At 39.7% G+C, this 12,468-nt stretch overlaps 1 protein-coding gene across 2 annotated transcripts in view; it reads right to left on the bottom strand.

Moving 5' to 3' along the window:
- Window positions 1–1,879: 1,879 nt before the first annotated feature.
- The window catches only part of PDGFD (platelet derived growth factor D), a 140,159-nt gene continuing 129,570 nt past the window's right edge, over window positions 1,880–12,468 (bottom strand). For both annotated transcript variants that reach the window (XM_051608985.1, XM_051608976.1), the window contains exon 7: window positions 1,880–5,463. In XM_051608985.1, coding sequence (XP_051464945.1) covers window positions 5,329–5,463 — 135 coding nt within the window. In that variant the 3' untranslated portion in view covers window positions 1,880–5,328. The remainder of the gene's footprint in view (window positions 5,464–12,468) is intronic.

Raw genomic sequence — 12,468 nt, forward strand, 5'->3', positions numbered from 1 at the left:
AGGTCAATTTTTATTAAAGCATGTCTGTGCCACAACAACTTGCTAAAAGCAATAAATGAGGTTTTGAAACTACGTTTCAAAAATCAGCTTTTATAAATTCAAGTTTGAAATATCAGTTTTGCTACCTACAAAGGAATTTCAGAGCAAGTCTTAAAATCAATTTTAGAAGATGGCTTAAATACCTAGAATACTTCCTTCCCTCTATTCATGGTAGAATATTTGCTGGTTTGGAAATCCCATTTCTTGAATAGATCTTTGAATATAAATGCAAAAATAAATTTGCACTTTAAACACTTAAGGTAGATTTTTCAATGCCCATTTACAAAAGACCAAACAAATAATGAATGTTTTGCATTTCAGCATATTAGGCCAAGACTATCAATAAATAAAGTTAAAGTTCCTAGAACAAGAGACCAGAATACTAATTTCTGCATTTTCATTAGCTGCTGCATTGGAGTCCCTGGGAGAATAAATACAAATTGGACATCTGTTCAATACACATTACAGCAGTGTGACTGGTCAATGCACTCCAGAAAAGAGCATGAATTTGCAGGGAAGTATTTGTACAGCTGTTGCAGATCTTGAAATCAGCTAAAGATTGTGCATTCTTCAAAAGTGGGAAGAGGACTTCTTAAAAAACATATTTTTTTAAAAAAAAGGTAACGGCGAGTTCCTAAATGACCTCAGGAGCTGTGTACTTTCTCAGCTGATCTGCTCTTCACATGCAGATTTAGAAAAGCTTTCACTCCTGTGAACACAAGGACAAACTGATAATGTTAGCTAGCCATTAGCTATATAGGTACCTAGTGATGCCAGAGGGGAGGAGCTTTATACAAGCCTTGAACACTTAACAATTGCTGAGCTGCTGTCTACACAGTGTTTTCAGGGCACTCCTGAAAAGCAAAAAATGTCTTATCTACCTATTAAATATGTCCTTGTTCACTGTACACAAGAGAACTGCTTCCTTTGTTAGGTAATGTCTTTTCTGACTGCCTTCCCTCCCCCCCAAAAAAATAAATAAAAAATGTCTTTTTCTGAGTAACAAGGAGCAAACCAAAGGGATAAATATGCTCATTTGGACGGCTGACTGTTCCAGGTAGGGGTCATTGCCATACAGAACAAAGCACACCTTCATGAGGACAGGCTGCCAAGATGGGTCCCTGAATAATATGCTATCTGCATTTCCTTTATCAGACAGGGCATCTAGCTAGTGAAGAATTAATCTGGCAAAAAATTTCATGCCCTCATTCAGTTCAAGTTCTAGTGAATGGCTAAGGTAGCTTTAGCTTAACACAAGATTCTTGAACTGGAAATTATCAAAGGTATGGAAGTTGTGTTCCCAATGCAACACAACAAAATTTGCTTCTGACAAAGCTGGAGGAAATACCTGAACTCGCAAGGGTAGACTGACTTTCCACATCTTGAGAGGCTTTATGTTCCTGCAGCTGCACTGCACACAGCAACTGGATGATTAGCTCTGCCCTGATTCAGGTGAAGTGCACAGCTTCAGCAGGAGCTTCCTCTGCCAACAAGGACCAGCTTCAGTAGGACAAGCAAGGACATCTCTGCTTGAGCCAAGCCAAGCCAGCAAAGCATGAGACCAGCACTCAGCCTGGGAGAGTGCCCTAATCTGGTTATGAGAAATGTTGTGCCTCTGTCATGCTGCTGCTTCTTGGTAAGGAAGCTGTGAGCTCTTACACCTCAGGGATTCCAGCTCAGTTACCCCTAAACTGCACTTTGGTACTTCCCCAGCGGTCCTGGGAACGACTGCTAAAATTCACAAGGAGATCTAGAATGGATGGTCTCCTGTTGTGGAAACGTCTCCCAGTAAATAATGGGGTTTAGTCCATCTGAATTCTAAATAATCACTCAGAGCATCTTCTTTTAAAAGCAGTATTTATTTTTTCATCAAGATAAGACACATAACATACTGCATAATGTAAAAAATACTGCTAGAAAAGCTGCATTTAACTGAGATAGCAATAACAACAACAACAACAACAAAAAATATACAGAGATTGCACTTGAGAAAGTAGGCTCTATCCCAGAAGAATACAGTAAATAAAAAGCCAGTGAGTGGTTTGAAATTAGGAATCTTTCTGAACTTCCTTTGAATTTATATTTATTTTGCAGGTGTCAATTCCACCAATACAAAACATCAGGTTTAGGGTTTTTTAGCTTCTTTGCTTTTTAAGTTAAAATAGTAGGTAAACAACATAACAATTATTAAAAAGACAAATGAGGGAAAAAAAGGTATAGAAAAACATCTCTGCAATTTCTGCTAATAAATACAAAGTTTTGCTGGCATTTTGTTTCACCAAGATAATTGTAGGTTGGGACTCAGGCTTTTGGAAGTTTTTCTTAGTTCAAATATGGGTTATGATCCCCACAGTGTAACATAAAGCCCATCCTTGACTGTCCTGCACTGGCTGGGAACATGCCGTCTGCATGCCAGATGGCAGCATGAAGCAGTGAATGTGTCCCAGGAGTAATACTTTATATTTGTGACAAGATTAACCTATATTTAAGAAAGCAAGCCCACCATTAGCAAGAGGATAATACCTGTTACATTAGCCTCTTTTTACTTTACAGCTGAATTTTTCTGCTGGACTCTGACATCCACTGCTGCCTGTACCTAATTCAGTTAGCTAAACTATCAGCTGTTCAGTCTTTAAAGCAAGTATTCACACCATCTACCTTTGTGTACATCACTTAGATGTCCAAATCATATTTCTGATTTTTCTACATAGCCAAAAGAGAGAAAAAATAGTTCCCACACTGGGCAATTTCAATTCTGGGGCTAAGGCACACTTTGGAAGAGCCTCTCTCTCTCCCAGTTGCCTCTAGAGGTAAATCAGACTCCCAGACAAGGCTGGATCCCCCAAACTCGGAGGCACAAATACCCCTCCCAACACATGGCTGTTGGGGTGGAGATTGGGCCAGCAGAGGTGGGTGGAAGGTGTCAGACACAGGGAATGTCTGTTGCATACCTTCCCTTGGGCGGTGGGAATTAAAAGGACCACTCAAAGCCATGTGAAACTGCTGCTTCCTACAGCCAATGCTAACTACGAGGCCAGAGTGCTTAGATATAATTTGGACATAACTCAGGAATATACATCAGAGTGCACTGCCTCAAAAACAATCAGTACTGCTAAGGTCTTGCACGCAAATTTCTTCCAAAATTAGCTAAAAATTACGTAAGGGCTGGGTCATTCTTGTTGTGAAGCTAGAGCCAGAAAAAGAATCAAATCTTCTTTAAATAGCCCTAAACTATGAAACAAAGCTGGCCATCTTTGGTTACGTGCTGTTGTTTTAATGAGAATTGCTTTGAAAAAAGATGAATCACTTCCCAAGTCAGCATCCAGGAGCATTTTTAAATAGACATCTTGGAGCCAGAGAGGAAAAAATTAATATAAATAATAAAACCCCACACTTACTGAATCTCAAAGGTTAAAGCACAGGAATAAAAGTAACACAACATTTTGAAGGGATGATTCAGTAAAGTTTTGCTAAAATTATAAAAGAGTACTTATAAAATACTTGAGCTGCTGAAGAGGGTCAGAACATTAGGGCATTTTTGTAACAAAACTGTACGTTGCTAAAACATACTGGCTTGAAGGCTCTCTATATTATACTATAGCACATGCCTGTTTCCACTAATTATAACACACTATTGTCAACCTACTTCACTCTTTCAGAGAGACAGAAATACAAGTGGCAACATGAACAAGATTAATCAATGTCTTGTCATTAAACATGCTGCCCCGTTCCTTCTGTTATATTTATGATCAAAACTCCATTTCCTTGCCAGACTTAAATCTGCCTGAATTTTACACTTCAGGAGCAGCATTAAAAAATCTTTAATACTAGTTTGGAAGGATCTTTTTTTCCTTTTTCAGCTACAGCACTTCATAATATTTTAAAAGGTACAGGAAGCTATGCCGCAGCTTTTAAAATGCTTATTTTATTATGAGGTGGTGTTTAATAATATTCTTCTGGAAGTTAATAAATGATGCACGTTTTCCATGACAGACAGACATTGCTTAATGAGTTAATATGCTTCAGCAAAATGCAATCAAATGAAATTCACCGTCAACAGCTTAACCATGGCAATACACAGAGCTGAAATGAGACAACTAACCTCAGATAACTAAGATTAATGCATATATGACAAAGCTATAATAATCCATATTTAAAACAAACAAACAAACCCCAAACCAAATAATGATAATTAAATCTCAAGCACAATTTTGTTTTGCAGTAACACAACTGCAAAACAAATCAATATTTTCAACAAACAAGTGCCTTATCTTCATCGCCTGCATGGGGAAACACGGCACTCCTCAAACCACAGCGAGGATACAACAGGGATGCTGTCTCTCCCTTTTCATGTAGAGGAGGCTCCTACTGGGCAACTGTGGGCAGCTCTGAGCAAGGGACAGGAGTCCAGTCCAGGTAGGTAGAGACCAGAATCAGCCCCAGGCCACAGGAATTTGCCTGGGGAGCTGGCAGGAGCCCCCTCTTGCAGAAGCACCCAGGTGATGGCTCTAATGGAGTCACCATGGCAAAAGTACCAGCCTCTGCACCCCCTGATCTCCACCAGTGTCCCAGCTTATGCAATGCATCTACTCTTTTCAGCACACAATTTGCTCAAGTACAAACAATGAGATTTCATTTTAGTGGCATGTTATTTCATGTATTGATGGATTCTCCTCGTTATAGCTCACTCTGTTGGGCTAGAATGCTGGGCAGTTCCCTCTCGGAGTGGGACAAACCATTTTACACTCATACAGGCTCAAATTCTCTCTTCACTTATATTCACAAAACCCTGCTTATTGTTAGGAGAGCTGAGCAGGTAAAAATGGCAGCAAAATTTGAGTGTAGGAACTGGTAAGTGAGAAACACAAATGCCACACTATTTCATTGCCAGATACCACAAATACCTATACAACTGGTGTTTCACTTCAGTGGGCATGGTGCCTAAAGCTCACTATAAGTGAGCTTTGAAAATCTCAACCCTCAGAATCTAGCTACAGATAACCATAATCCTATATTCTTGGATGCTGATACATAAATCTACGATATACCTGTTCAGCTGCCATGGCACTAATCAGCACAGCTATGCTGAAACACAGCAATCATTTTTGCTAATTGCAAAGGCAGGCTAGTAGCAAAGTTCAAATTATTAGTGAGTAAAGGTCCTCAGAACAATCCTGCTTAAAAGTAAACATCTGGTAAGCTGCAATCAGTGTGTCCTGTTTTTTTCTTTTATGTATGTATGTATGTATGTATGTATGTATGTATGCATGTATGTATGTATGTATGTATCTATCGGGGTGGTCTTGAACTGCAGATACAATCACAACGCTCATGGTGATCCAGCTGTATATCTATTAAGGCCATGTTGTTCCTGGTTCTGCCTTTTCTTCTGGGATGCCCAGCCTCAGGGATGAATTTCAGCACCTGGGAGGATCAACAGAAATGTATCAATGAGAAAACACTGTGAGAGATTTGAGGATGAAGCGTTTAGGCCCTCAGGGCACCAACAGTATTTCTGCTCTAAAGAATACACAACATTTTTTTATGGAATTTGAAATTTATGATGCACATATCATTAGAAATGGTCAAAAAATGAAATGCCTGTGGGAGGCTGAAAGAGATGAATAGAACTTGTGCAGAATATGTGCCATATCCCATAGAGTTTCTCTGGAATATCACTTTTGTTGGCTTACCTTAGAAATCTCTGCCTCAATTTGAATAATTTCTTAAGAACTTACTGTGAACAATGTAAACCAAACAAACATATCATTTTTTCCTAGGGACGTATTTATCACGTAAGAGGCTTCTGAAAAAATTATATCGAGACAAGATAACACTGAGACACCTAGAGAGACAATGAACACAATTTGCAACAAAAGAAATTCTATTTGAGTATACAGAAGAAAACATGGAGAGTAGTCAAACACTGGAGAAGATTGTTATTCTGTGGTTCTATGACCTGCCAAAGCTGCCAGTCAAGTGGGAAGTGAGACCTAAAAGTCTTTAGTATTTCAGCCACAAAAAACACCCACACTTCTATCTAGAATAATGGGTTCCCTAACTACCATACTGTTAATCAATTATTAATCCTCTTTTCTTACAAAGTACTTTCTGTACTTTGTAACCATACCCTCTATGTACCATACCATGTAATACCATACAAGGATTGAGATGGTCTCAGGAAGGAGTGGGGCTGCATACCAGATCAACAAAACTATCAATCTCAACCAAACTAGAAAGTCCCCAAAAATAAGTGTGATTGCTGCGCCAAAGGTTGATCACAGATGCTGTGAAAAAGGTGAGCAAGGGCAGGCAGTTGAGCACCCTTTGAGAAGAGATAATCCATTCTCTACCATTAGTACCTGGAGAGCAGGAAGGCCATGGAATACGACACAAGTGATAAGCAATGAACAGTCTGTTTTGTGGTGATAAAATTAATGTTTAACATATGTAATACTGAGAGGAAGGACTGGGCCTAAGCAAGGTACAAAGATATTGCTTTAACGTGTTGGAAATGTATAATTACTTTTAATTACTTTTAATTGTTAGAAATGCAGACACAGCATTTTGTATTTTGTTTTAACGCATCTGGGTCCAACCTCCAAACCAAGATGATGTGACCAACGAAGTGATACTCAGGTTGCTCAGGCAAGCTTCGGGTCAACCAAACCTGGTACTTAATGGGAGACTTTAACTACCCAGACATTTGCTGGAGGAAGAACCTTGCAGTTCACCTGACATGCATCAAGTTCCCGGAATGTGTAGAAGACAGCTGCCTCATACCAATATTGGATGTGCCATCCAGGAATGGGGCACAGCTGGGCTTACTACTCACTAACCTGGGTGTCTTTGTGGACAACAGGGTCAACAGGAGTGAAAAGTGTGCTGCAGCAGCAAAGTAAGTCAAGATGTTGGTCTGCATCAAGAAGGGCATCACCAGCAGAGATAAAGAAGTCATCATCCCACTCTACTTGGCACTTGTCAGACCACACCTGGAGTATTGCTTTCAGGTCTGGTCCCCGCTCTACGAAAGGGACGGAGAAGGTCCACAGAAGGGCCACAAGGATGATGAAAGGACTGGAGGACCTGCCATACGAGGAGAGGCTGAGAAAACTGGGTTTGTTCAGCCTTGAGAAAAGAAGGCTTTGGGGAGACTTCTATTACCATGTTCCAGTACTTGAAGGGTGGCTACCAAGAAGATGGAGACTCTCTATTTACAAGTAAAAAACAAGGGGTAATGAGCACAACTTGCTCCTGGGGAGATTCCAATTGGACACAAGAGGTAAACTTTTCACCATGAGGACAATCAAACATTGGAATAGTCTCCCAAGGGAAGCAGTAGATTCCCCTGCATTGGACAGTTGTCTCAGCTTGACAGGGTGCTGAGCCATCTCATATAAACTATAGTAGTACCTATAAAGGTTGGACCTGGTCCCTTCCAACCTGGAATTCCATGATTCTATGATTCTATAATGGATTTTATCTTATTTCAAGCATTGACTGCCTCAATACATGCAGTAAGTCCTGATGGACACAAGAACAATTCACTATACCACATTGCCATCAAAAACACAGAGAAACTGTACTAAATCAAGTTCCTGTGATTATTACTGAGCTTAAAATCTACTACATCTTCCAAGATCCTTTTTTTAAGAAAACATACTTTTCAAATCAAGTACAGCTGCTAAAGCTGAACCCATGATAAAATTCATTCTTTAAAGAAACCTTTCATCAAAATCTGACAAATTCAGATGACTGGCACTTTACAAGATCATGGATAGGTGGATCTGCTTTTTTCAATTAAGAGTAAATGAAAGTATGCAACAAGATGAGAACGAAGATGTGGGCTGTATTTAAGCTAAGATACCTCCCAACAGCTTGGGGTTTTTCCCTGTTTTCCCTGTATGGGCTTTGCTGATAACGACTAGAAAAATGAATTGGCAGGACAAGACAGGAAAGCAGTGTTTGAACACAGCTGAAATTGGACTGCTTTAATAGCTTATCACAGAACTGATGTTCAAAGCTCTTCGTCTAGCTTCCATCTAATAGTTTTAGTTTCAGCTAAACACAAGGGGAATTGAAAAGAATCAGGAAGCAAGGTCATTTCTGGTGACCACAGTAGCCAAAAGAAAATCCTTTTTTTCTGAAAATAGCAGCTATTTATTCATCACATGGTCAGGTCCTTAAAGGTGAGGAACTACTGAATTAATTAAACAGTTCAAAGAAGTTTTGTTCAAGACATTTTATTGCTCCTTTCTTTTTGGAGTTCAGTAGCTATAAGAAAACACAGATGTGAGGGAGGTCTAGAATGTTCAAAAGATTTGTCTTGGGTGGGCAAAAAAGAATAACTTTGAAGTTTTCAAACTAAAGGAGCAATGTATGTCACTACGAATCAAAATGTGGTGCCTCAGCTGTTCAGATCAATGCCACACAAAGAGTATATAACTACAGCCATACTCCCCTCATCTCAAACACTGAGTTAATTATAGTCATTGAACTATTAACACAATTAAAAAAGAAAAAAATCAAGACAGAGGTCTGAGCTTCTGAGCTGGATTTGATGTTTATACTTAATACAAAACAGGGTATCAGGGCCTTATAGCATTTATTGTGTAGGCAGACGCATAGGATCAAGCCAAGCTGGTGGATGGTGTTTTGCTTTGTAGATATATGCCTGAGCATCTGAGAGGTTTCAAGGTGAGGTGACTGTAGCCACTGCATAATTTTTGGGGGCAGTGGTGAAGGAAATATAAAGAAAATGCTTACACTTGTTTCCCTGCCAGGAATCTTGCTCATTGACCGTTCCTTGAACTTGGATGCCAGCTTCTGAAGGACTCTTTAAATGAGAAAGCAAAGCCTTCACAAAAACCAGTATCTGGAAGCTGATGCCATAAAATCTGTAAATGGAATTAGGACCCACTTGTTTAAGACATGCTGACTCATGGCCTGGACAGCTCTTCAAAGAACCACGGTTTCCAGCCTGTTTGAAGACATCAGAAAATGGCTGCCTTTCCAGAAGTTATATGGTACAAGTTTGGGTCTTGCTTTGGGGGCAGCAGGGCACTCTCCAGGGGCCTGTGGAGCACGGGAGTCCCAGTGGCCCCTCTAACCTCAGTAGATCTGTAAGAGCACTTCATGATCAGGGATGGAGAAGAGCAGAGCATCGATGACTGCTGGGGAAAGGATCCAGCTGGAGGTAACCTGTTTACGCTGACCTATACCCAGTGTTTCTCCAGTACAAGCAGCAACAAAGAGGTGACTCCAGAGAGCGATTCATCTGAGACACCCACCTCTGGTGGGGCTATCTCTGATAACAAGGAAAGGAACCCAAATGCTGGACTTGTAGCTTTAAATAGGCAGAGTCAGATGAGGTGAACCGTTCCCTCCAGCATTCCTTGATGGTCCCAGCTGATGGTCCTAGCCATGGATCCTCCTACTTTAAAGTCAAGCAAAATTTAGCCATGACAGCACATGATGGCTGACTTCTGTTTTAATAAAAAGCAGAGTAATAGGAAAGCTGGTCAATACTTCTTAATATTAATTAAAAAAAGGGGTATTCAGTTGCTCATAGCCCTTTTTTACTTAATTTACTTAATTTATTAGGAACAATATTAACTGTCTTGGTAGAATTTTTGACCAGTAGTTAAAACCCCAATAGAAATCTGAAGCCTCACTTTTTTTTTTTTTCTTTTTCTTTTTACTTTTTTTTTTTTTACTTTTTTTTCCCCTTTTCTTTCTGGTTAACTTAAGAAGACCATGCACGTGACCAGGGCTTACCACATATCTGGTTAGCTTCATATTCCAGTGACAGGGAATGGAGAGCAACTTGGGAGGCTATTTTAGATAGTGAAATTTGTACTCTGCAGAATTTATTTTAAAATCCTGCTATGCAGCATTATCTAATCTCCTGATCATCTAAAAATACCATCATTCTAGCATGCAAACCAAATTATATTTGTCTGAGATTCATGAAAGAGGAAGCATCAAAAGTGCAAAACATTCAATACAGATCCAAGTTCTGATACAGATGAAAAATCTTACTCTGCAATTTTTGGAAGTTATCTAATCCAAAGTTCACATGCAGTTTAGCTGTGTTCAGAGCACAAGAAGCCAAGTATTATGGGAAAGTGGTTCATAATTTAGCATAAGGACCTTTATTCTAGTAGGAACACAGCCTAAAATAATGACAGACTCAAAGCTATATTCTCTCTTACCAGAGATAATTGCAGGATATCAGGAACAAGGAAAAAGAGTTCATTTGCTGATCAGTGGTATCATTCAATTTAAGGGATTATTAAATGTAGCTGGGATTATTGATTCTATTTTTTTCTCTGTCTGAATAAGAAACACCCGGTTTTAACACTGTAAACATGGGGGAAAAATGACATGGCTTAAAACTCAGTTATCTGAAACAAGCACTAAAGCTACGATGTTTTTGACATATATGACATCAGCAAGACCCTCACTTTTGGTGATCTTGTCACACATTATGGCTCCACCTTTTCACTGACTAGATACAGAGGTTCCTCCTTCCCAGATTGCCTCTGTGCCCAGACATGTATCACAGAATGTCTCACTTGCATAACTACCATGTGTTATCCCAAGAACTTTCATTTTCATCTTGTAAAAAATGAATATCTATTCTCTCACTGCACTTCTGTGCTCTCTCTGCTCATCCTGTGATTTAGCAGTAATTTCTGACTCATTCTGTTTCCTTGTATTTACATTCCAAATAAATCCCCTGGCTGCTTCTTGTATAATATTTCTATGCATTATCCCTTTTGCCAGGTTAATTCTGTGCTTTTATTACCATAACAACCTTTTATCTGCTTTATACACGTTCTATCAACTCCAGGACGTACAACAACCAGACCATATTCCTTGCAGACTGGTTTGATGACACTAGCTCCTTTTAATCCTTTAGCAGATTTCCTTTGTTGTATCAGCAGCATTTGTATAATTTTTGTCCATTTCTCTTATGTTTTCCTGTGTAAAGACAGGGTTAGAATGATTATCTACTCTCTCAAGTTCCTCTTCAGGGTTTAATTCTCATTTCTCTGAAAAAAAAATTAAGAAAAAAAAAATAAAAAAGCCTCCACAACACCAAATTGTGTTATAGTTCTTAGCTCCACTGCAACAATTCCTCTGTCTTACTGAAGACCTATGTCACCTCTTTATTTTCTCCCCTGCTCCCCTGTTAATTTCTACCCAACAATAATCCCTACTGTCTTGTTTTCCCTTTACATTGTTGGGTACAACTAAAGCTGTTTGTATGCCCTAGAAACTCGTGCAAAGACTTAGTATCATGCAGGTACTCAGAGGTGTCTACTACCTCAGGGCAGCAAGAGGCTATGCAGTAGCTACCTTAACAGTAATTTATACCTTGTTGAACTTATACCTTGTTGTTGAGAATTAACTGCGTGTATGTCCTATGAAGGCACCAGAGAAGCTGCAATCAATATGAAACATGAATGGAGGTATAATGCCTCAAAAAGGGGAGGATTAAGGGGGAGAAGAAGCACCATATAGAGTGAAAAATGCGCCACTCTTTACAGGAGAGACAAGCAAGTAGGTAAAAGATGCAACCAGCTTTCATCACTTTGCTTCTTTCCTTATATGCCTTTCAGCTGTGTTTCTCAGCATTGTGTGGAGTTTTACACATTCTGACAAATTCTAGTTGCTACCTTAAGAACATTTATTCCTCATGGAAAGTCATTTCACATCTCATCAGTTACAGCAATGAGACGAGGAAACCGATTTCTTGTTTCTCTGAGGTGCGTGCACGCTGGGTACAGCTGCAGCCTGAGCTGAATTGAGTCTTGGCCTGAGCTCCCCCACACCTCCTCTGGGCTGGGTGAGCTGCAGGTTTAGAGTCTACCTCTCTTTAAAGAGAAGCTTCAGACACTTCCAAGAAATGCACTGCAATGGAAAACACACTTTCATTTCAACCGCCCTTTAGCAAGTTAGACAGCAGTAGACATGAGCATTTGATTCACGTGTGCTGCATCTACTTCCATTTATTGCTTTGTCTTTCCCTTGCATGGAGCCCTGTGACATAACTCAGTATCGCTTATGGTAGACTGTGCCTGACAGTCATTTTGAGACACTGCCAGCACTTGGCCTGCTTGGTTTGCAGGGTTCGTGTGGTAAGTCATGAGTATTTGTCCATGAGCTCTGGTCACAAGCAAACCCAGAAACCATGGAAAACCACAGGGAATCACAAGACTCCTGCAAAAAAAAACAACCCATAAAACTATCTGTTTACTCAAGTTATGAACCCATTTACTTCTGGAAACTGCTGAGTATTTTGGTAAAGCTATGGCAAACTGCCAGGTCATAAAAAAGACCCAAGATCTCATTATTAGCATTTCCCAGGGCAATAAAGAAAAAGATACCCCTTACCGTGGCATTCTCATTTTCTCATTTTCC

This window comes from Apus apus, chromosome 1, assembly GCF_020740795.1.
Source record: "Apus apus isolate bApuApu2 chromosome 1, bApuApu2.pri.cur, whole genome shotgun sequence".
Lineage (NCBI taxonomy): Eukaryota > Metazoa > Chordata > Aves > Apodiformes > Apodidae > Apus > Apus apus.